This window comes from Mesoplodon densirostris, chromosome 7, assembly GCF_025265405.1.
Source record: "Mesoplodon densirostris isolate mMesDen1 chromosome 7, mMesDen1 primary haplotype, whole genome shotgun sequence".
Taxonomy (NCBI): domain Eukaryota; kingdom Metazoa; phylum Chordata; class Mammalia; order Artiodactyla; family Ziphiidae; genus Mesoplodon; species Mesoplodon densirostris.
Window position 1 is genome coordinate 95,768,587 of NC_082667.1, and position 23,109 is coordinate 95,791,695.

Genomic DNA, 23,109 nt, shown 5'->3' on the forward strand with positions numbered 1-23,109 from the left:
AATTGTCATCACCTTAAATTCGACACACCTAAAATTGAGTTTTTTTTCATTTGTCCCGTAAGTCTTTTGGATTTTCCTATCTGTGTGGGCCATGCTGCTTCCTTTTCCGTTGTTCTCACCAAATCGGTGTCCAAGTCCTGCTGGTGACTCCTTCAGGATGCCTCTTACATTCGCCCTTCTCTTCAGTCCCTACTTGCATGACCCTTAACCATATTTTTCTTTCCATTCGAATCTACTATACATAACGTCTTTCAAATGTGACAATTAGTGATTGACAGATGTTTTTAAATAAAGAATCCTATTTTGAGAATAAAACAGAATGTGGAGAAGCCTAGCAAACATTTTTGGGAAAACTGGATAGTCTAGAACCTCCTCCTTCTTTACCCTGCAGGTCGGGTGAAGGTTGTGGCTCTTTACCCAACCCGCAGGCCAAGGGCCCAGGAGCACAGGAGCCGCCCCAAAGTGCTTTTCCTACTCGCTCCAAATGCATTCCAGTCAAAAAGCATTCATTCATTCAAGTCAAAATTCAGCATTCTCTTTGTAGTTCCATTGCACAGTCAGAGGTTATATATGTGCGTGATAGGATAGACTCAGCATCATGAGTCAGCAGACCCGGGTTGCAGTGGAGGGTCTGCTGGGCTGAGAGACCGGGGCCTAGCTTTCTTATCTCCAAAGTGAAGGATTAGGATATGATCAACCTTTATGCTTAGTCCATATGTAAAATGCTATTATTCTTCTAAGGTCTATAGCTGATTGTGATATTTCTGATTTTATCATTAAATTATATCATGCAAAACCCAGAATAATCAGAGAGATGCAAATATCATTTGGGTATGACTGGAGTTCCAGTCACCTCGAGGAAATCTGGGATAACTTTAATATTTTGTCATCTATTACAAAGAGAAGTCTATATGAATTATATATATCTCTATATATATGAAAGTCATCTATACTTATGACTTTCAACTTATTACAGCTGAAGTTTATTTCTCTTCAAACAGAACATTTGAATGTACCAATGTACCTTTATACACTGCAACAATCTCACGGTGACTTTAAAAGGCACTGCATTCCATCTTGCTTTGGAAACAAACTGTGTGGTTATTACATCCACAGCCTGAAATGTCTCATCAACAGGTTATTGTTGGTGATGGGGAATTCCAGGCTGGCGGGTGGGAGAGAACAGACTGGGAACTCTTTCATCATGGCCCCCAGGTTGCCATGATGGCTGTGGCTTGAAAGAATTCTTTGTTCTTTATCCAGGCTTAGCAAGCACTTGGGGACTTTTGGTGAGAGCTGGTAGGAGATCAGAGCCATGGGATTCTAGCTCTGGACAGCACCTTAGGAGGTGGTTAAGGCAGGGAGGTTAGGAGCATGGGCTCTGGCAGAGGACAGTGTGGGTGTGGGCCCCAGCTCCACCCCTCACTAGCGATGTGAGCTTGAACCAGTTATCTTTTCTATGTCTAATAAAAAAGGAATAATAATCCATACCTCACAGGGGTGTTGTAAGGAGTTGATAACAAAGAGCTTAGCATAGTAAGTACTGGACACACTGAAGTCGCTATGAATATCAGACAACACCTCATTTTAAAGAGGAGAAAGAGAGGTTCAAAGTCCCAAGTTGGGTCAGTGGCAATTCCTGTGTTGAAAGGGTACCACTGCTGGCTCCTTCTAACTCCTCTTAGACCTTTGGTATTACCTGCCCTACCACAATAGCTCATCAGATCAGAAATGGGAGAAGATGACAAAGTGATGGCTGAGCAGATACAAGTTTGCTTGCTTTAATCCCTTCCCTAACCACTCCTTTCTAAATGTCCCTTATATCTATGCCTCCCTTTCTATTCTGTTACCACCCTCAGTATTTACAGTCAAGATTTTGTCAAAGGATGTATTATCTTCACTTAGTCATGGCAATTTTTGAATGCTCACAGTTTGATAAACAGAAGGTTAAAAAATTTTCTTTTGCTTTTTTAAGAAAACAATTATAATTGCATGAAAGGGCATAATATCTTTGACTGCACTGTCTCCTTTGCCTCTATCACAAACATTGATATTACCAAAAGAGTAAGCCGTGTGCTGCACTGGGGCACAAGTGCTACATGCACTTGTATGGGCAGCAGAGTCTGACAAGGTTATCCCTCAGATGAAGCTTATGTCACCTTGCACGGTGTCCAGGCTTCCTACTCTGCGCCTTGCCTATCACTCCTGGGTCAATGTTTACGGATTCTCCTTTGGTTTACTTTTTGGTTATAAACAATAAAAATAAAGTAAATAAGCAATAAGGCTTAATAAAAAAGATAATAATTAAAAATACCTCAGGTTGTTTCTTATCCCTAATCTGTTGTACACGTTTTTTGATTTCCACTCCTAAATATAGTAATTGCCTTTTATTGAGTGCTTACTACGTGTCTGGCACATTACTTGCCCAGTGTCACCTGATCAGTAAGAAGCATGGCCAGATTTGAACCAACTTAGTCTAAGTCTAAAGCCTGAGTTCCTGGGCTTTCCTCTCATTTGCCTTTGAAAATCAGATGCCCATTCATTATTGAAGCTGTTCCTAATTTTTAAAAATCAGAAACAATCCAGATGTTCATTAATTTGGGATTGGTTAAATAAGTTAGGACAGATCTATATATTAGGATAATATATACATACATAAAATAAAGATGAAAATTAAAATTCATTGAAAAATGAGAGATTATTGAGTGAAAAAATGTACAAATCAGCACATCCAGCACATTACAAAATCCCACTTTTGTGGACATCCGTCTCCCTCTCATATTTACAATAAATCTCTACCCAGAGAAAAAGTCTGGATGGACATCCAATAACATGTTTAACAATGTGATTACTCTGTGTTATTAGCTGAATGTTTGTGTCTCCCCATAATTCATCCCAACCCCCAATGTGATGGTGTGATGGTATTTGGATGGTACCAGTGGGAGGTAATTAGGGCTTGATGAGATCATGAGGGTGGGGCTGATGGGATTAGTGCTCTTATAAAAAAGACGCCAGAGCATTTTCTCTCTGTCTAAATGTGCACATGAGCACACAGCGAGAAGGCAGCGCTTTTTGAATGTCCCTCTCCCTCATCTAACCCTGAAGTGTACAAAAGCAAGGGGACTATTGATCCATCTTTATAGCTCCAGTCACTACAACAGTTTTTAACACTCTGTATGAGCTCAACGACCACTTTAACAATGAAGAAAAAAGAATAAAAAATAATGTCACACATGCATATGCCTGAGCCATCTCTGCCTATTCTGATGTGGTTGAATTCAGTCCCCAGTAAGGGGAGGAGTGGAGGTGAGAGTTGGGATGTTTCTCTTGTTGTCCAAGGAGAGAAGTAATTATGCTCCCTGAGAAACCACAGGACGAGGAAACAAGGAACAAGTTAACTTAAACTCATGAGATTTCCAACAAATCTTCATGCTTAACCTTGGTCATTATCTGCTTCTACTAATGGGGCTTCCAGCTTGGCCTCGCCCACGACTTCCCTCAGCCCCAGGAAGCCCAGCAACGGCCTCAGCATCATTCAAGCACAAGAGTTGAAACAGGTGTCTTTTTACTAATTTGCTTTTACCATTGATAGAAAATAATAAAACTATTCAAAACACTGACACTCTGTCTAGGTGCTATCACCACACTAACTATTCACAGCAAAATGACATTAAGCAGACTGTTGTCTTCTCTACTTCAAGCCAGTTAGGCCTAATAGTTACCATTGGTATTACCCAACCATACTTAGCATCCTTCACATCTGCACACGTGTATTTTTAAATTCCATGTTATTTATATGCTCTGGATCTATTATTCATAACTTAATGAACAAGACACTTGAAAAATAGGCAGCTTATTTAGAGCTTTACCCTTTACTTCAACCTCACTTATTATCAGAAGCCTAGATCTCACAGGTAGGCCTTTCCTTACAGGCTTTTACTCCAAAGCCTTAATTATCAAACTGCTAACACACTGTATACCAATGCCTGGGCCCTATTATTTACTCTCGTTGCTACTTCCCTAGCAGTTGCCTATAGCGTTCAAATTATTTTCTTCACCTGTCTAGCACAACCTCATTTTTCAACACTAATTCTAATGAATGAAAATAATCCTCTCCTAATAGATTCTATTAAACGTCTTTCAATCAGAAGCATTTTCACTAGATTTTTTACTTCCAACAAGATTACCCCAACAACTATGCCCTGCGACCTAAAATGAGCAGCTCTCCCTGTAGCTGTTTCAGGTTTTATTCTAGTACTTGAACTTAACTTTGTAACACAAAACCTAAAATTTAATTCCCTTTTGCACCTGTATAAATTTTCCAACCTCTTCAGGTTTTTTCCGATTATTACTCACTGCCTGTCACCATTCATCAACACTTCAGCAAGCCAAAAAGCTAGCATCATTAATATTACATTTAATTTTGCTAGAAAACTTTTTTCAAAAAACTTCTTATCTTCAGATAAAAACTTCCACATTGGGACTTCCCTGGTGGTGCAGTGGTTAAGACTCCGTGCTCACAATGCAGGGGGTCCGGATTCGATTCCTGGTCAGGGAACTAGATCCCATATGCAGGCCGCAGCTAAGAGTTTGCATGGCACGACTAAGGAGCTGGCAAGCTGCAACTAAGGAGCCCGCCTGCCGTAACTGAGACCCGGCACAACCAAATAAATAAATAAATAAATATTAAAAAAAATTTCCACATCAATTTCAAACCAAAAACGTTTAATTTTCCTCTTTTTCCTTATTACACTAATGTTAAACTTACTTATTTTAATTTTGATGAATAATCTCCATAACAATAAAAATACTAAAAAATAAAGATCAACCACCTACCACCACTAATCATAGCTGTATCTGATACTATAGCTACTCCTATAGCTCCTTTAGTATCTTCACTAAAAACCCAGGATCTCTAGTATCATAAATTACTCAATCTCCTATGCTATTAAAGTTAAATACCAATGCTATCTCATCATTCTTTACAACTCACAGAACTACTGAAACTTCTATTAGTAAGCCCAAAAGAAACATTCCTAAAACAACAGTAATAGAAACTCAAACCTCAGGGTATTCTTGAGTAACTAAAGCTGTAGTATAACAAAACCCCACCAATATTCCCTTTTTCTCTGTGCTTTCTGACAGCTGATAGTTGAAAAGTCAGGAGGGCTTGAGAAAGAGGGGTTTAGGAAGAATACTAACTTTAGAACCATCCACCCATCTATCTATCCACCTGACCATCCATCCATCCATGAATCCATGCATTCTTGTGACAACCTCTCTGTCCATCTTTCCGTCTATCCAACCCCCATTAACAAATATTTATTGAGAATATATTATGTGCTCTCGCTAGGGATACAGTGGTGAACAAAACAGACATCAGATAAATCAGGGCTGGTGTCATAACTCAGCCACTTAATACAACTGTGTTACCTTGTGAAGTTACATATTCTCCTGAGCTTCTGTCTTCATCTGTAAATTTGGGATTCTAACTCTGCTTCACAGTGAAAAAGATGAGAAGAAACACTGTACTCATACCGAAAACAGTACAGTGGCAAGAGCATAGTAGGTGCTCTTTGGGTTTTGGCAGTTCCATATCTCCCCAAAGACTCCTGCTTCCCATCCAGATGCCACACAGGACAGCACTTCTGCATGATCGCCACCCATAGCAGCAGCAAGGTCCTCTAGAGTGACGTGTGTCTGCATACAGAGCTGAAGCCTGATAAGAGTTGGTGGCATGTCTTAATGCTTACCGGTCCCTGAAGAACAGGAGCTCCTTTCCCAGCATTGTGACAGCATCAAAGGCTGAGCTGGAGTCACAGAGGTCGGGGATAGAAGGATTATGAGGGGGGCTGTGGGGCACAGCGGGCTTCCCTGGGAGTGTCTTCCGAGGTCCTAGGATTCAAAGCAACTTGGTCAAAATGGTACCAGGAATGTAGAGTGTGTGCACTTCTGCTCCAGGGACCCGCTTTCACTGTATATGACAAAGTAATAAGGAGCATGGCTGTCGATGACAGGCAGACCTGGGTTTGAATCCCGGCTTCATTAGTTGCTGAATTGTGTGATACAGATGAACTTCTCTAAGCCTCCGTTTCCTCATAGTAAAGTGGGGCAATAATGGTACCTACCTCAGAAGGTTTTTGTGAGAATTAAATAATGCCTAAAAAGCACTTAGTGCAGTGCTGGGCATATGATAAAAGTTCCCAAAATGGTAACTATTATTTCATTACTATGCATAATTTCTTTGATAGCTGTGGGTGTTTCAAATTAGGAATCTATTTTGAAAATTGCCACTGATTTTTTTCTTTTTGATAATTAAGTACTCTTTTTCTCAGTAAGATTATAACTTTCTAGTGAGTTTTCTTATTATTTTCAAACAACTTCTGGGTGTCCTTCCCTGTGCACAAGCCTTTTCTTAGGCACCCAGAAGAGACTGAGCAAATTCTTGGGGCACTGAAGTACCTTGGAAGTGTTTGCCATTTAAAGTTATCTTCTGGTGGACACTCTTGGAATGTAGGACTTGCCCTTTGGGAGAGGTGCTGGTGAGTTTTCATCCCCCATTCTGTTCCTGAGCACTGTCTGCGAGCTACAGAAGAGTGAGCTGGGGCTGCCTGAGCCACCGCCCTCTGCAGGTCTCTGTGCTTGATGGAGTCTTGTTGTGACCAGAGCTGAGGATCAGGGAAGGAGTGAGGCACAGGGAAGTGTCCACTAAGAGTGAGAGATGGGTGAGATCAGGGTGGAGAAGGGTCAGCAATGGGGTGAAGATCAGAGGTGGGGTGCAGCTTTGGGAAAAGATCAGAAACTGGAAATTGGTCAGATCAGAAGTGTGCTGCCAGGCACTCTACCAAAGATCAGGGTGCTCAGGTGGTCAGGGGTGGCTGATGTGTGTGCTTCTTGGCAATATAAAACCATGTTTCTGCATTTTGTTCACCTGTGTAAAAATGGCCATGTCAAAATATATGCTGCAGCTCCTGGCCGAGTAAGAGTGGCCATCAGAATGGTGGTGACTCTCTAGTGCACAAGGACCCATAAAGGGCAGGCATGGATTTGGTGTGGGTTCTTCTTGGTGGCCACAGGAAGTGTTTCACATTGGAGTCCTAGGGCCAAATGTGTTATATGGAGAGATTCACTGTATTTTTTCTTCCTGTCAATCAAGGGGGAAGCAGGACTGGCATATACCCCTCTCTGAAGGGATAGAGCTGGCCGAACACTTTTTGGGATGAAATTTGTCTTTTATGCCTCAGGTAAAATCTGACTGCAGATGTGTGTGCCCATTTCTAACCAGCAGATGGGCTGGGTGGCATGCAGGAAACATGGGTGAGCTGGGCTCTACAGACCCTTTTCTAGGCTGAGAGGAAGAGGAGGGACTCCTATAACTAAAGCCTGAATAACCAGGCTCTGAGGCTTAAGGAAAAGTCAGTTTCCTAGATTCTTCAGCTTTTATCCATCAAACACAAAAAAATGTCAAGGTCTAATGCTGTTTCAAGATTTCATCTCATGGATTAACAGATTTTTCTTTCTGTTAAGCAAAATTGGATATAGAGTTCCTAATAATCCTTTATTACCTTTGAAAGAATGTTAACACTTGAGATAATTTTGACTATTTTGGGATAGTTACTGTCTTTGAGCCTCAGCTTTCTCAACTATCGAATGAGGAAAACATTTCACACCCCACAGGCTGATCATGAGGATGGTATGGAGATGACTCATATGAACATGATTTACAAACTTCAGATTGCCTATATGACTGAATGGTACAGTTATTACCATCATCATTGCTATTTTTAGAAAGATAAGGTCACTTATCTGCAAATGGATAAGCACCATATATATGAACTATAAAAAATATCCATCCTCTCCCAATGTCTGACTCCTGATCGACACTCAAAATACACACAAATGATTGTATTTTCTATGGCCATCAAGGGACCAATATGCTCTGGAGGAAAGATGTAAAATTTAATTGTACATCTTACAAAAGAAAGCAATACTCATATCTGGTAAATAAGCTCTTCATAAGAGGGCATAGCTGGGGCTGTAGTTTCTAGCTTAATCTTCACTTATGTAGGTAACTCCTGACAAAGTATACTTTCTTTAAGTTGGAGACCAAATGCCTGTCACTTTCAGGGTTTGTGGTCAAAAAAAGTGTAGTGATTGTACCGTACAGTGCCTGGATCCCTTTTACATCATCCTTGGGAAGGTGGAATCCATAGGGATGCTGATACTTATAAGTTGGGTACATCAGTGCTGATGGGTCTGTGGAATGGGCCAGGCCCAGTGCGTGGCCAAATTCATGAGCAGCAACAGTGAATAAATTGAAACCTAGACAATATGAGAGAGAAAAAGACAGCATCAGCACAAGGTTTTATTTTCAACATTTCCTGTCTTCACAGGAGAATTTATGCCCAAATCACAGTTTATTCATCTTCTTTTCATAACTGGGTTATTCAAAGGTTGGTAGGTTGTCCTGGCACTTAGCTTTGCTGACTTTAGTCCAGTTCTCCCCACCTTGGCTAGGAGGGGCTTGGGGGTGGGAGAAGATGGAAATGTAAATCAGTTCATTTTGTTCATTGTCAATGGTGCTCGGTAGATTGATAAAGAAGGGCCTTAGAGCTAACACTGGCAATAATACCTAGATTTAGGCCACATATGCCTTACTAGTTCCCTGCCTACTCCCTCTTATCCACACAAGTTTCACACTGAAGATTTCCAGATGACATGCATGATGTTCTAGAACTTTTATACCCATCCCCATTGTACTTCTCAGGAAAGTACTGACTCCCCTCAGGTCATTTCTGAATATAGCCTATTTCCAAGTACAAGTAAGAATCAAAAAATATTATGTAGTTGAAGAAAAATTGAGCTGTGTGTTGAGTAGGGGATTGCTGCTTCTTGAGATTATACACTATGAACCAGAGATCAGAAAGGTCTACAGCACATTTGAGGGTGGATCTTTTTCCCTTATGGTGTTCCCTTTTGGATTTTTGGCTTACTTGTTTTTCCTAGCCAGCCCCCCTAGTTAAAGGGTGGCTTGGGACGTTGAACCTCAAGGTTTCATGATGGAAGCTCAGAAGAAGGTACAATATTTTCCAGGTTATGGTGAATTGTGCATATATACCATTCATTCCCATAGTCCACTTCTCAGCATTGTCGAAATGTGTATCTCCTCCCAGGCCTTCTCCAGGTGCAAATGCATGGGCTAGAGTCCCCCGAGGCCCATCGAATGGATAGGAATCCCCATGATCTAAACAAGTGGGGAGAAACACCAACAGGATTTAGTCTTTCTAGCAATTTTTGAAGGGTACCTAATATCACAGTGAGCAGAAAACTTTTTCAGTAGCATTGACACTTCTCATACAAATAGGTTTACTTTTCAATATTCATTTTTTTATAAGAAGAAGCTCACATGCCAATGAGTAACCTATCCATTAAAAAATAAAAGGGATATTTTGTATTTTAAAGATAGTAAGCATTAAAAATAAAAAATGTTCTTTTGATATTGTATTTGTTGCAATGTCTATTAATTGGCACAAGGCATACTGTAGACTATGACCATGTCACAGATTACAAAAGGAGAAAGAGTGGATGGTCATTCAATCACAACCTCGTCCACTGACTGGACTGTGAACGTGTTGGCAGAGTGCTTTCAATGTATGATTCGGGGTTCGGGGGGAGGGATAAATTAGGAGTTTGGGATTAAATATACACACTAATATATATAAAATATAACAAACAAGGACCTACTGTATAGCACAGGGAACTATACTCAATATTTTGTAATAACCTATAAGGGAAAAGAATCTGAAAAAGAATATATACACACACACACACACACACACACACACACACACACATAACTGAATCACTTTGTTGTACACCTAAAACTAACACAACATTGTAAATCAACTATACTTCAATTAATAAGAAAAACAAAAAACCAAACAAAAATATGATTTGACTAAGACAATTATAGTAAATTGAACAAGTGTGTGCTTTCTGTTTCTAGAGCGCAATATAATTTAAGGAAGTGTCAAAAAAACAAAAAGAAAAAGAAAATTTCTCTGTAATTTTGATACACTTTCATGCATAAAACTCATGAAAGCAATAAAGGTGTTTATAAATTACAACTTTCAAAGCTTAATATGCTTTATCTACATTTAATTAAAAGTTCATTACAAATATAATAGGAAAGGAGGAAGAATAAAACGAGGGATATTATAGAAACTACATTTCACAGTTTTTCAGGATTTTCATGAGGATACCTTGTTTTATTAAAAACCAACAAAACTAATTCTGGTGTGCCATTCCCCGGGTTTCAGTGCAGTGTTGTTTAATCAGATTACATGCCCTGAAGGCCTGGTTAAATGGCAGCACAGTCCCTAGTCAACTCTGTTTTAGGGAACAGAGCACAAGCTTGGAAGATCAAGAGACAGCCAGATGTTAACTCCATCACCTCCAGAGCTGCCCTGAGCCCCCTGCCCTGCCAGTTCCACTGGTGGTGGAACAGGATCTGCCATGGACCAGGCCACACCCAGGGCCACCTCTCAAGGGGTCACACTCAGGACTTACTTGATCTTCTCTCTCCCAGCTTCTAAGCATGTATTTTCCCAGTGACATCAGATTAAAATTAAGATGAGGACTTGAAATAGGACACTTAGAAATGTTATCTGTGGAGGGGAAGAGGCAGTGATACTCACCTTGACTCTGAGGAAACTGAGAGGAGAAAGGAATTACATGGCCTTTCCATCATCTACTACTAGACATGCTTCTCTGAAAAGGGCTCCACTCCTCGCTGGGGGGAGTTGGGGGATAGAGAAGAAGTGGGCAGGTTGGAGGCAGGCCTGGCATCTCCAAAAGATGGTATGCAAGTGTGGACAAGACGGCAGTGCCAGTCACTCTCCTAAATATTGCTGCACGGGAAAGCTGTCAGGGCTCCTGTGAAATTAATCCTCAGTGAGGATTCAAGGTGGGAAATCCTTGGCTAATATGGGAGGGAGTATATGGCGATGGGCATCATCATGGGAATGGGATGAGGACAGATGACCTCCTAGCCAATGGGAAAGCTAAATCTGACATTTGTCCCTGATGGGGCAATACCACTATGAAAGCTGATTATGCTGAGTCCATTCTGCAGCTCAGTCTAATGATGACAAGAAATGCTGAGAACTCCTCTGGTATATTCTGGCCAGATGAAGACTGTGACTTTGCCATGATCTTGGCCTCTGCTCTTCACAACTGTGTGAAGGAGGATTGTGCTGATCACGTGGATTAAACACTGTAGGAGGAAAAGTGTTGAAACATTTCTCCTCTGATCAGTAGACAAAATCTAAGAAGCACCACAGTACCTCCAGTTTCAAAAGATATCATAATATCTGCTTCTCCTGAGTTTATTCTGACAAAGCTCAGAGGGACGGCGCTACTCCAGGCCTGCAGGGCCATCTCCACTGCTTTGTCCACTTCTGCAGAAGTCATGGAAGGTGTGTATTTGGATACTCTGTGAAAACAGAAGGAACCTGTTTTGCTTTCAGTAAGTGCTCCTAAGTGAAGAAAGCAAGAATTACATCAAGGCTGTATTAAAAATAAAAATATTGAACATAAATCTACAATTTAGATTTTTTTCTCCAAAATAATAATTCTTATTTTGCTTTCATATTTGTTAAATTACTGAAACATGTTAAACAGTAAGAAAAATGAAGGGAAGAAATGAAAGAGTTGAGATAATCTGGTGCTGAAACAGTTTGGCTTTCATTGTTATTATATATCACTAACTTTAAAGAATAATACCTTGTGTAACTTTACGAGTAGCTGGAAGTCCATTTTCCCTAAAGTGGTTTTAATTGAGAGGGGACCTCTTTCCCCAAAAGGTACTGAAAAATTTCAATTGTAAAAACTAAAAACACAAGAGTTTTGAGGTTTTTCAAATTCTTGTTCAAAGACCATCAGGATTTCCCCAGGGCCATGGGGGAATGTTTTTTCTTAAAATAATATGTATCTTAAAGGGGAAGTGCTAGCTCCTCACAAGGATGCTCACTTGAACTGAAAAAGGCTTGAGTCTTTCATCAAGTCCTGGCCTGGCAATGACATCAGAAGGCAGAAAAGTACAGAGCATTTTGGACAAACAGTGGGTGGAGACAGGTGGTGTTTTTCTAGGACATGCCATGCTGGAGGCCAGGGGCTGGGGGTTCTTGGCAGCATGTAAAGGAAGGGTGGGAGAAAGGAACTCTCACCCAGAACCTTGGGCTCAGATGGAATCACGGGTGCAAAGTTAGAAGTGAATTCTGTGAGAGCCAATCTTGAGAGCAGACACCTAGCCAACTTTCTCTTTCTGCAGCTCCTAGTCCAGACCCTTGCACATAGTAGGCACTTAGCAAACACTTGCTAAGTGGATGAACTAATGAATAAAAGCTAGTGTTTTTTAGGGCCTACTCAGTAGTTCTCAAAGCTTCGGACTTGTGATAACTACTTAGGAAACTTGATAAACACACATGTATGATCCAGAAATCTTCATTTAACAAGTATTCTAGGTTATTCTGATGCAGGTTGTGCATTCTCAGCCAGAACCCAGCAGTATATCCTGGGGGCCCAAAAGGAAGGGACCATGTCCCACAGAGAGGATGGGAAATAGCTAAACCTCAGTAATGGAGAGGGAAGGATCAAGGAGATCTCTAACTCCAGGGACTGGGGCCAAGAGGAGGGAGGTAGAGTGTCTGGGGGGAAACCAGAAGGGCCCTTGAAGGGACCATTTAGTGTTTTCAGAATATGCCACGCCCACTGCATAATATGAATCTGTGATTTATCATGGCTCTGTGTAGTTGGTATCTCGAAATTCGCTCACATTATAGACAAGCTATTCATCCCCAAAGAGCTCCCTTGTGTGTTGGGCTGGAGAAGACAGGGATGGAGAAGGGACGACACCAGAAAGGAAGAGCACGTGGACAGAGGTCCTGACCCAGGGTCTGGAGACTGACACAGCAACAGTGATGACAGTTAATGTTCTGTGAATACACACTATGTGCTGGGACTTGTTCTAGGCACTTTTAAATGTGGTACGCCCTCTAGCCCTCACAGCAACCTTCAGAGATAATAGTAACACTCTACGTTTTATGACTAGTCAGGACTTGAGCCCAGTTCTTTACGACTCCAAAGCCTATGCACATAAGCACTATGCTATATTTTGTCTTTTGCAGTCCTTTGGGCTATGTTAAAAGGAGTTATTCTGAGATCCAGTAGCTATATAGACAGAGTATAAGATAGTCTCTAGTTCCTTTTTGGGTGGGGCGGGGGAGAAGGAGAGTTGCTTGGGAGCAACTGGATGGGCAGTGTGGAGGGTGCTTTTGGGACTGCCCAAAATATTATCACAAGAATATTATACTTCTTTAAGTCCCAAATTAGCTTGATCTATCCCCTTGTCTTTGCTGTGCATAATCACTGACTAAAATTCTATGATACAGTTTATTTTAAGAAATGACAGAAAAAACTTTGTGAGTTTATATAAAATATTTCTGTCTTACCCTTAATCATCTCATAATCTCTTGGGTGTTTAATTCCTTATAGGGTGTTTCTTCCCCAAATGCTTTGATTTTTGTGGAATTCTTATGCTGGAGCAGAGGCTAATAATTGTGTTCAGCACCACCTTAATGGACTCTTGGGCTCATAGCAACCGACAAGTGGCCTAGAGGAATCATCTGATCTCTCTTTGGGTTTGAGCCCCCATTTGATCACAGGGAATCACTGGTGTGCTGCTACAGTTTAACAACCGGTTCTATGACCAAAACTCCTTGTCTGTAGGGTTTGCTGGTTTCCATACTGTAAGTACCCTCACTATGGCTAATTTCAACAACCAACTTGCCATGAGTGAACGTAAAGCTGGGAGGAGATGAGCAACAACACATCATTTCCATCATACAGATAAGAGATGTAAATGACCTCGTGAATATACATAATAGTAAAATGTAGTATAATAATTAGGAAGCACCATGGACGGTCCAATGGAAGAGGGTGGACCAACCTGGGAAGGAGGCCTGTCTGGCCCCACAAATGGATGCAGGCTGCGGGGCTGGAATTCTGGCCTGAGAACCCAGAGTACAGCGAAGGTGTCGATTCTCGTTGGGTGAATGAGTCCTCTTGGATCATGCAGAATCCTTGTTCCGCCTGGGACAGGAGGAAGCCAGAGGATGGCCAGGTGGGGGCCAGGCTCAACTGTGGAGGTGGAGGGGGGATAAGGTGGGAGGTGGGGGAGCCTGGGGCTAGGGGCTGACCGGCTCCCACTTTGCCTACAAGTCAGGCTCAGATGTCACTGGCCGGTCCCTGGGTGACTTGGTAGCTCCCTCCATGTGCTGCCACAGTTCTCTGCTTAGACCTGTAGTTTCACACTTCTCACCCGGAGCTTCGACTGTTTGTACACGTGTCTCCCCCAAAGGAGAGGAAAGGTGATCTACTCACCTTTACATCTCCAAAATTGAATGCCTATGGTAGACATTTAATAAATTGTCAATAAATTATTTTTGGAATTAATAAAAAATTAATTTATTAGTAGGTGAGTTTATTTGCTTCTGATTTAGAAGATTGTTTTAAGAAAACTGGTTGGTACCATCAGGTTATTAATCCTAGACTAGTTTATTTTTCTTTAGAGAAAAATGTGTTGTCTCTAATTGGTAAAATTGTAATGCCTAAAACGGCCAGCCATTATGATACTCTTGAGATCATATTTTCTAGTGAACTCTCCACTGTCATTTTCTAAAGATTGGACCTAAGAAGTTCTTATGCTATCTTATGATTGTGATGAGTCATGATTTTTATACAGATCAGAAGGAAGATTTTTTTGTTTGTTTGTTTGTTTGTTTTTTTGCGGTACGCGGGCCTCTCACTGTTGTGGCCTCTCCCGTTGCGGAGCACAGGCTCCGGACACGCAGGCTCAGCGGCCATGGCTCACGGGCCCAGCCGCTCCGCGGCATGTGGGATCTTCCCGGACCGGGGCACGAACCCGTGTCCCCTGCATGGGCAGGTGGACTCTCAACCACTGCGCCACCAGGGAAGCCCAGAAGGAAGATATTTTTAAAGGAAAAGAAAGAAGGAGAGAAAGGCTCTTTCTCTCTGAATTTGGAAAGATTCGATCTCATTACCTGTATGTCAAAGTATTTTTTTTCCATTTGGGTTCACCTGGGAAGAGGCGATAGTTTGCCACATCAGGAACTCCACAGCGAGGCCTCTTGATCACATCCATGGTGGCCCGGTCTAACTTCCCAGTGACTTGGAGGCCGAAGAAAGCCTGCAGCTCCTTAATGTTTTTAACCGTGGAATTGCCTCCTCTTGCAATCATCTCACCAATCTGGTGCCCTCCTTTCTTTGTGTAATATTTGTCAAGGTATGCCTGAAATGGAGAGGCAGGCTGACGTCCACAGCACAATCTCTGGGCAACACTTACGCTCAGGTAAGACAGGGACGGTATTCTTGATATGCTAAAGATAGTGTGCAGAGCATATTCCCACTTTTGAAAAAATTAGATATATTTGCTTAGATGAAGCTTAGACAGATATATGCCAAGTTATTAACAACAATTATCTTTGGGCGGTAGGATTTTAGGTTTTTTTTATGTGTGTGCCTTTTATACTTTTTCTACAATGAATAGTTATTTGAAGAGAAAAAAATAATGGAAGGAGAATAATGTGAACATTTTCCCCACGGACCATTTATTTGTCATTGAGGTCTTTACCAATTTGCAAAACAAAGACTCTCCTATTTTTCTAGTAAGCAGTTATTAGTGTCGTATTTTCGTTATACATTATGCAAGATCAGTATGTTCTTAACTCTCTGTGGCCTATATTGCAGCCTCTCATCTTATACAAAGGCAGCAAGTCAATCTGTTTCCCAGCTGAGACTTTTAATTAATTCAGGTGTGTTCAATACATGGGGTGCAAATTGTTTCCAAGGGGCATGTTTCCTAGGACTGGCTCTTTGTCCCTTGAAGCAAATGAAATTAGCCATAAATTATAAGGCTTTTACTTGGGCTTAAAGGCTTAAAACCCTAATGTACCACTCAAAACACTCTGTATGACTTCTTGGGTGAAGTGAGTGAGACAGGGTCGTGAAAATGCAGGGTCAGAGCCTGCTCTTGGCCCAGGAATTTCACCCACCCAACTTATTTCAGGAAAACAAAAAGCAGCTAAATCTTTATATCTATATTTTTTTAAATATAAAATTTTATATCTGTATATTATTATAAGGTACTTATTTGTTGTATATAAATAATATTATTTATATATTTTTGAAAAATATTTAATGGCATGGAGTAATGAAGTCAATATAAATGGCAATATACTGAGAAAGGTAGAAGTGAAATATTTATACATAATTTCATGAATAAACAAAATCATATAATGTAAATAGATTATATTCATGTTTATTATGTCTGTATATTAATATAATAATGTTAACATCTATATTAACACTTAAAATTAAGACATTAATCAAGACATTGATAATTAACATGTATATAATTTATAATGAACATAAGTAACATAAATAATGGAAGGAAATAAGTCTGAATATTAATCTTGTTTATCTCTGGGTTTTAAAATTATGGATGATAGTTTATTCTTTATCCTTTCCTATATCCCAAAGTTTTCTGCTATGAACATGAACTGTAATTGTTAAGGAAAAAAAGAAAAGGAGTAAGACTCGCTCACTTGTTTGGACAAGGTGCTCTGTGTCCTTACTGTGTGGTCAACCAGTCCTTACTCCTTGCCCTGCTTATGAGAGGAGCTCACTTCCCTGGTGGTCGTTCTTTGTAAAAATCTTACTGAGATGAGAACCCAAGAGGAGGAAAAGGGCGATGGAGCCCTGAAACAAAGCCCTGCTCTTTGTTTCAGGGCAGGTGCCTTGAAACAAAGGTGTAACTATTTGCTTTCATTTCCATGTCTGGTTAGGCCATCTTAAATCAACATTTTATGTTCCTGATCTTTTTGGCAGGATGACGTTGATTCTCTGAGCCATTCTGTTTGCTCAAGCTGATGCTGTGATAACGCGACGCTCATGGTAAGTCTGAATTACGCTCTTCAGAGGTGAGCTCTGTGCGGAAGGCCAGATGCTCCATATTTTCTGAGGCCGTTTTGATTTCAAATATTTTATTCCCTTGTTAGGCTATGTGTTACACTTACACTCTAAATTCTAATTTCGGTTTTATGAAATATGGTCATATAAGAAGATGCTTCTGATATATTAAGTGAAAAGAGGTTTACAACTATTATTATAGTACAAGCCACCTTTGTAAACAGAAGTCTGTGCATATTAATACACACAGATATATAGTCATAAACTAGGACTAGGATGAGGAAGTGGGTGGGGGGTTGCCAAATAATCAATGATCAAGAAAAATAATGTTTAATGCAATATTTTTGGAAAAAATAAAAATTATTGCATAAAATCCATGATGGACAAAATATCAAAATTTTAAACAAAGACAAGGTCCAAGCTTGTGTCATTCCTTCACGTTAGTCCCAGCACTGAGTCATAGAAAGGGTTTTGAAAAATGTAGACTAAGGGATTAACAGTGGTTATGTTTTAGTGATGGAATTGAGAATAATTCATTTTTAGTTGTATATGTTTTATATATTGTTTTGCTGTGAACATATATAATTTTTATAATAAAATATTTTTTCTTCAAAATATGCTTAAGATGCTAGACCTGCAGCTCAAAAGGTTTAAGGCAAGTCATAGTAAATAGGATTAAAAATATCTTTAATGAAGTAAAGATAAAATCAAAAACTATTTCTACTTAAAGAGACCACAAGGATTGGTTACTGCAGTGACACAGGTGAGTTGCTCCCTACTGGGTGCTCCCACGGAATGTGGTTCTTAGACTAGTGAACACCTGCCACCTTGTACCACAGTCCACCAGCTTGTCATCACTCTCACCTGTGGGGTCTCAGCCTGGGGATCGTGATGCCTTCACAGATATGGCCCTGGCCTGACCCAGTTCTAGGTTCAGATGTTCAGTTACCATTTGAGCTATTTTTCTTTAGGTAAAATACAGAAAATATGCTTCTTTGAAGAATTATCAAACTCTCTTAGGTACAGAGAGCCCAAATTATTCTGTACACTTTCTTGCCAAAGTTATTGATGAGGTTTTAGCATACTTTTCAGAGTCAAAATGTTCAGTTAGGCACAAAGATGCCCACTTAGAACTGTGTTTGTGTTCTGTTCTAACACTTGTGTGCTGTTGGCTCAACACATAATTGTGGGCCTGGGTCAAAGATTTCAGGACTCACCAGAATTGTCCTATGTGCCTCCCCACCCTCTGTACTCCCCCATTGTTGAAACCACAGGAGTCTAGGGTTGGCAATATGGTGGTCCCCTCTCCGTGTCTCTAACAATGTTTGACAGATAAGAATAGCAGAGGCCTCGAGGGCAGTCCCAGAAGCTAGTGGCCCAGGTCCCCCTCCCGACTCTTCTTTCAGTGCACTTTCCTAGTGTCCTTCCTGAGAGTGAAGAGCTTAAAGCTCAGATTTAAGTGTGCTTCAGGACAAGGTGAAGTTCAAGATACGGTTCTTCAATATTTCCTTCTGTTTTGGCTAAGTCACAGGAATGGAACTGTGGGAACTTTTTGTTGTGTGACAAATCCTAGGTTCTAAAAAGCTTGGGCAATTCCTTTTGGTGTCAGGTTTCTCATCTATAAGATGGGGTTGGTGTCTATCCTACCCACACCAGTATGAGGATCCAATGAGATCCTTAGTGTGAAAATACTTTGAAATGTATCAAAAGACTTTAAAATGTATATACCTTTTTACTCATTAATTACACTTCTGGAAATCTATCCTGAAAAAAATAATCCTTTAGATTAGGCTGATCTACAAAGATGTTCATAGAAACATTATTCATATGGAAATATTCCATGTATCCAACAAAGGAAATGGCTAAATAAATTATAAATCACTTATATTCTGAAATATTTGTAACTTTTTAACATGATCTTTATGAACATAGTATAAAATCAAAATTTTTTATGTTATAATAATAAGAAAGGTAGGAACCAAATTTTGAGTATAATGACAATTAAAAACTATCTTTATGCACAGAAAGTAAAATGGTAGTAAAAGTACCTGAATTTAACAGTTTGTATTTGGAAGGATTTTTGTTTATTTTCTTTAATTATAAGCTCATAATAATGTGATTATAAAAGCTTATATTATTTTAAGGACAATTTAACAGCCTGTATTAAATGTTGTATTGATATTATTATTTTTTAAACAAACAAACAAAAAGTAGAATAAAACTCTGGATTATGAGACTAAGTATTTCATCATTTTCCTAGCCTTTATGATAATTAGCCAAACAGAATTTAAAAGATACAAGTCGGCATTAAATCAACTAAAAACCTGTTTATCTTTTCAAGCATAGATTATCGTGTTCATGGGTTTAGGAAGAAGCGAATAGTATTTGGAAACGTTTCCTGCCTGGAGTTTCCAGGCACAGGAAACCATTTGTTATCTCTTAGTGAGCGATCTAGAAAGAAGAGAGTAGTGTAGAAGGGGCTTAACCTGACCTGGACCCCCAGGCCCCGGGTGTGTGCTGGCCTGGCCTGACTCTGGGACTCAGCCAGTATCTTCTTGCCACGCTGGCCCGATGCTCCAATCCAAGCTCTTTCAGCCCCCGGCTGCTGCACTTGCTCTTTTCTCTGCCTGGACTGCTGTGTCTCCAGATCTTCACACGACTGTGAAGTTCTGGTTCACATAGCTCTTTATCTCAAATATCACTTCCTCAGAGAATCCTTCCTGGACTACTCAAGTGAAAATGCCCCCCCAGGGTCCCAGTAACTCGCTATCATCCTAATTTATTTTTTGATATCATTTGGGGACTTATTGATTGACTTGTTTGTCTCCTCCCAGCATCTTCCCACTCCTCCATCATCCCCATGCCAGCACCATAAGAACAGGGACTTGACTTGTTTTGTTCACTGATGTTTGTCCAGTGCTTAGAACAGGTCCTGGCACATAGCATACAGTAAACTTTCAATAAATAATTGCTGAATGAATGAACTTAAGCTATTTTTATGAAATAAGTCTATTTTCATGTCCTTTCATTTGTTGTATTGTAAGGCTGCCTAAGTTGTTAAATATTTCTATGAACTATAAGATGGGACAGTAATTCTTTCTAGGCACTGGGATCCACTTGAGAGGTTTGCCCAGATCATTCCAGCTTGCTGCAGAGTAATACCTGTTCCTGCCCAGAGCTGATGACTGAGACCATTGCAGGCAGGAGAAGGTCTGTTTGCCAGGTGTTGACAAGTTTCCTTGATCCTTGGTCGAAGGTCTTTCAGAAAGTATGCCATGAGGGAGACTGAGGAGGGCTGACTTGCTTTGGAGAGGAAGGAGTAAGGGGTCACTACAATCCAAGAACACCTAAGTATTTCTAAATACTCCTATTAGCAAGGTTAGCTTTTTCCAAGGCTTGCTGGTCTTATTCCTGCATAGACCATTGTGGGGTCAGCTAATTGTTTTCTGCAAAGGTCTGGTAATTAATATTTTTGGTTTCATCATGTGGTTTCTGCCATTGTGGTACAAAAGCAGTAATTGATGATTTGTAAATGAACAGGCATGGCTGGTTTGGGCCCAATGAACATAGTTTGTCTGAACGTGGACAAAACCACAGTCTTCAGCCACCAGATCAGTTCTGGCCTCAGCATGACCCTCCTTCTGGAGGTCCCAAAGCCTCTAGTTTCTGAATCAGGGTGGCATGAGGCTGGGTGATGGAAGATTACATTTGGGGAGAAGGGATTCAAAGCTTGGTGGCACCAGCAAAACACAATTTGAAATAGAACCCCAGTATTGTGAGATATGTTATTTGGAATTTAGTTCGTCTGAAAGTGGGCTCAGGTCAAAGGAAGTTCAATTCAACAGGTCTGTGCTCGGCATCCACTGTGCTGTTTATATGCAGGGCTAATATTCAAAATGTTTAACGACTGGTGTGGCAGGGGGACAGACCAATTAGAATGGAAGAGTGGTGTAAACAATCAGAAGGGACACGCAGGTGTGTACAGGTGACACTCAGCTCTGCAATGTGTACACAGCTGTAACCTGGCAGGTAGGAAAGCAACCCTGAGGCAGGGTTGGCAATCACAGATGCGCTATCATTTTGACAGACGCTTGAAACAGAGGCCCTGGTGCAAAAACATCTCACTTACACACCTTTCATGAATGTTGGAAATTCCTTCATTGAAGACTTGTTTCTTAAGGTTAAAGTTCACCACTTCCCTTTAAATGTTAAAGACAAAACACTTGGAAGCAAATATACATTGAATCACTTTGAGTCACACTTAGTCTTTGAAGAAATTCTGTTATGTATTATTTTATCAGATTCTCTCTGACAGTCGGGAGAGATTTTAAAGGAGGGGAAGGTACAGAAATTGTAAGTAAATAAGGTACTTGGGGAATATGCTTTAGAGAGGAGAGACCCTCACATGAGAAGCAGGTAGCCACCCAGCAAAAATTTGGTTCACTTCAAATTTTGATCAAGTTTGCCCTGAGTACAAGAGCCATTTTTCTAAAAAGTGAACACAGGAAATCTTTCTGTTGTGACTGTTAGGAATCTTAGCACTAAGTTTCCGACCCGCCTCTACTGTGCAAATCTTACACTTTGGTTTTTATTTTTCTGCCCTTATTTTTCCTCCTACGTTGCTCCTCAAATACTTCTTTTGTCTTTTTTTGGAATGCATGTATTTTTGCAAGCCGCCTCAAATTCTGTGTGCAGCAAGATACCTGCATAGACATTCATTCATTTATTTATGCAATCATGCAACACAGGCACTCAGTGTGTACCAGACACCAGACTTAGCTGTACAGGGGATCGTATCCATTAGACTTCAGTGGACTTAGAAGATGATTTCAAAGCCATAACAGATTTTCCTTATTTTCTCATTATCCCCTTTAGGTTTTCTGGGGCAGGAGGGAGAAGAGGGAATTGTGCAAAGATTCACAAACCTGTGCGAGGTGGTAGCTGTTCCTTGAGGTCCTGGGGGTGGCTGCAAATAGGGAGGGGGCTGCAGTGGAAAACTTCAGAGTCGTGACGAGGAGGACAGCAAGGCCAGACACAGGGAGCACCTTCATCTCCTCCTGGTGGCTTGGTAATTATAGCAGCCCGGGGGATGGCAGACAGTGCACGTTTGCACTTGGACCTTGAGCTGCTTTTATAGAGTCAAACAGGTCTGGGCCCTCAGAGCAAGGATGATTCATGTCTCAAAAGGTAATTACAGCTCCTTTCTCCCCTGATGACGGGGTAACACAGCAGTGCACAGGAGTCAGGGAACCTTCACTCTTTGCAATTTACCAAGTGGCAAAAGGAGAAAAACAGTCACTTTTAATGCAGTTTGTCAGCCACTTACATGAATTGGATTAATTTGAACCCACCTCAACTGAAACATTTGATGAGTCTCAGTTTGGGGCTTTTCCGTCTGCTGGCAGAGAAGGTAAATGAGTAGAATATACTTTAACTTGTCCTCTACCTCTGGACTCCCCACACATCTACCCCATTCACCTTCTTCTGTTACCACTTGGACATTTCTCAGAAACAAATGCTGTTTATAATGATGGTTCTGGGACACGTAAGATCCTGAATCATCAAGGAAGCATTACATTATACCCTGCTGACTTAGGGTGGAAGGTGCACTGGTAATTGTTAGAAAGCTTTTGAATAAGTTAACATAAAAGAGATGTTCTTCAGCAACCGAAACCGTCAATTCCCCATTCTCTGTGAACTCTGGTTAGCTGGAGTCATACTCTTGTTCCTGGCTCTGATTTGGATGGATCCTGATTTAGAGATAGCATGGAGAAATGGTGTTGTATGGTGGAAAAAGTACTTTGGCATCGGACAAACTGAGATTAAATTTTGTTTAGGATACTTCCTAGCTGGGTGACTTTGGGCAAGTTACGTAACCTCTCTGAACATCATTTTTTTTTTTAATCTGCAAAAGACTGACAGTAATACTGTGTGTAAGCCCCTCATGTTACAGAGGTAGCATAGCATGTGACATGGTGTCTGTGGGTGTCACTTGCATCCAGTAGACCTGGGTTCAAGTCTTAGTTCTGACACTTGTGCATATGACTGAGCAGGTTACTT

At 40.7% G+C, this 23,109-nt stretch overlaps 1 protein-coding gene across 1 annotated transcript in view; it reads right to left on the minus strand.

Annotated features, from left to right (window-relative positions):
* Nucleotides 1-22,100, minus strand: part of MMP20 (matrix metallopeptidase 20) — a 46,812-nt gene extending 24,712 nt beyond the window's left edge. The window contains exons 1-6 of the mRNA XM_060103085.1: nucleotides 21,975-22,100; nucleotides 15,123-15,370; nucleotides 11,346-11,494; nucleotides 9,119-9,244; nucleotides 8,161-8,322; nucleotides 5,754-5,895 (exon numbers count right to left, since the gene is read on the minus strand). Coding sequence (XP_059959068.1) covers nucleotides 5,754-5,895; nucleotides 8,161-8,322; nucleotides 9,119-9,244; nucleotides 11,346-11,494; nucleotides 15,123-15,370; nucleotides 21,975-22,100 — 953 coding nt within the window. The remainder of the gene's footprint in view (nucleotides 1-5,753; nucleotides 5,896-8,160; nucleotides 8,323-9,118; nucleotides 9,245-11,345; nucleotides 11,495-15,122; nucleotides 15,371-21,974) is intronic.
* Nucleotides 22,101-23,109: the final 1,009 nt, after the last annotated feature.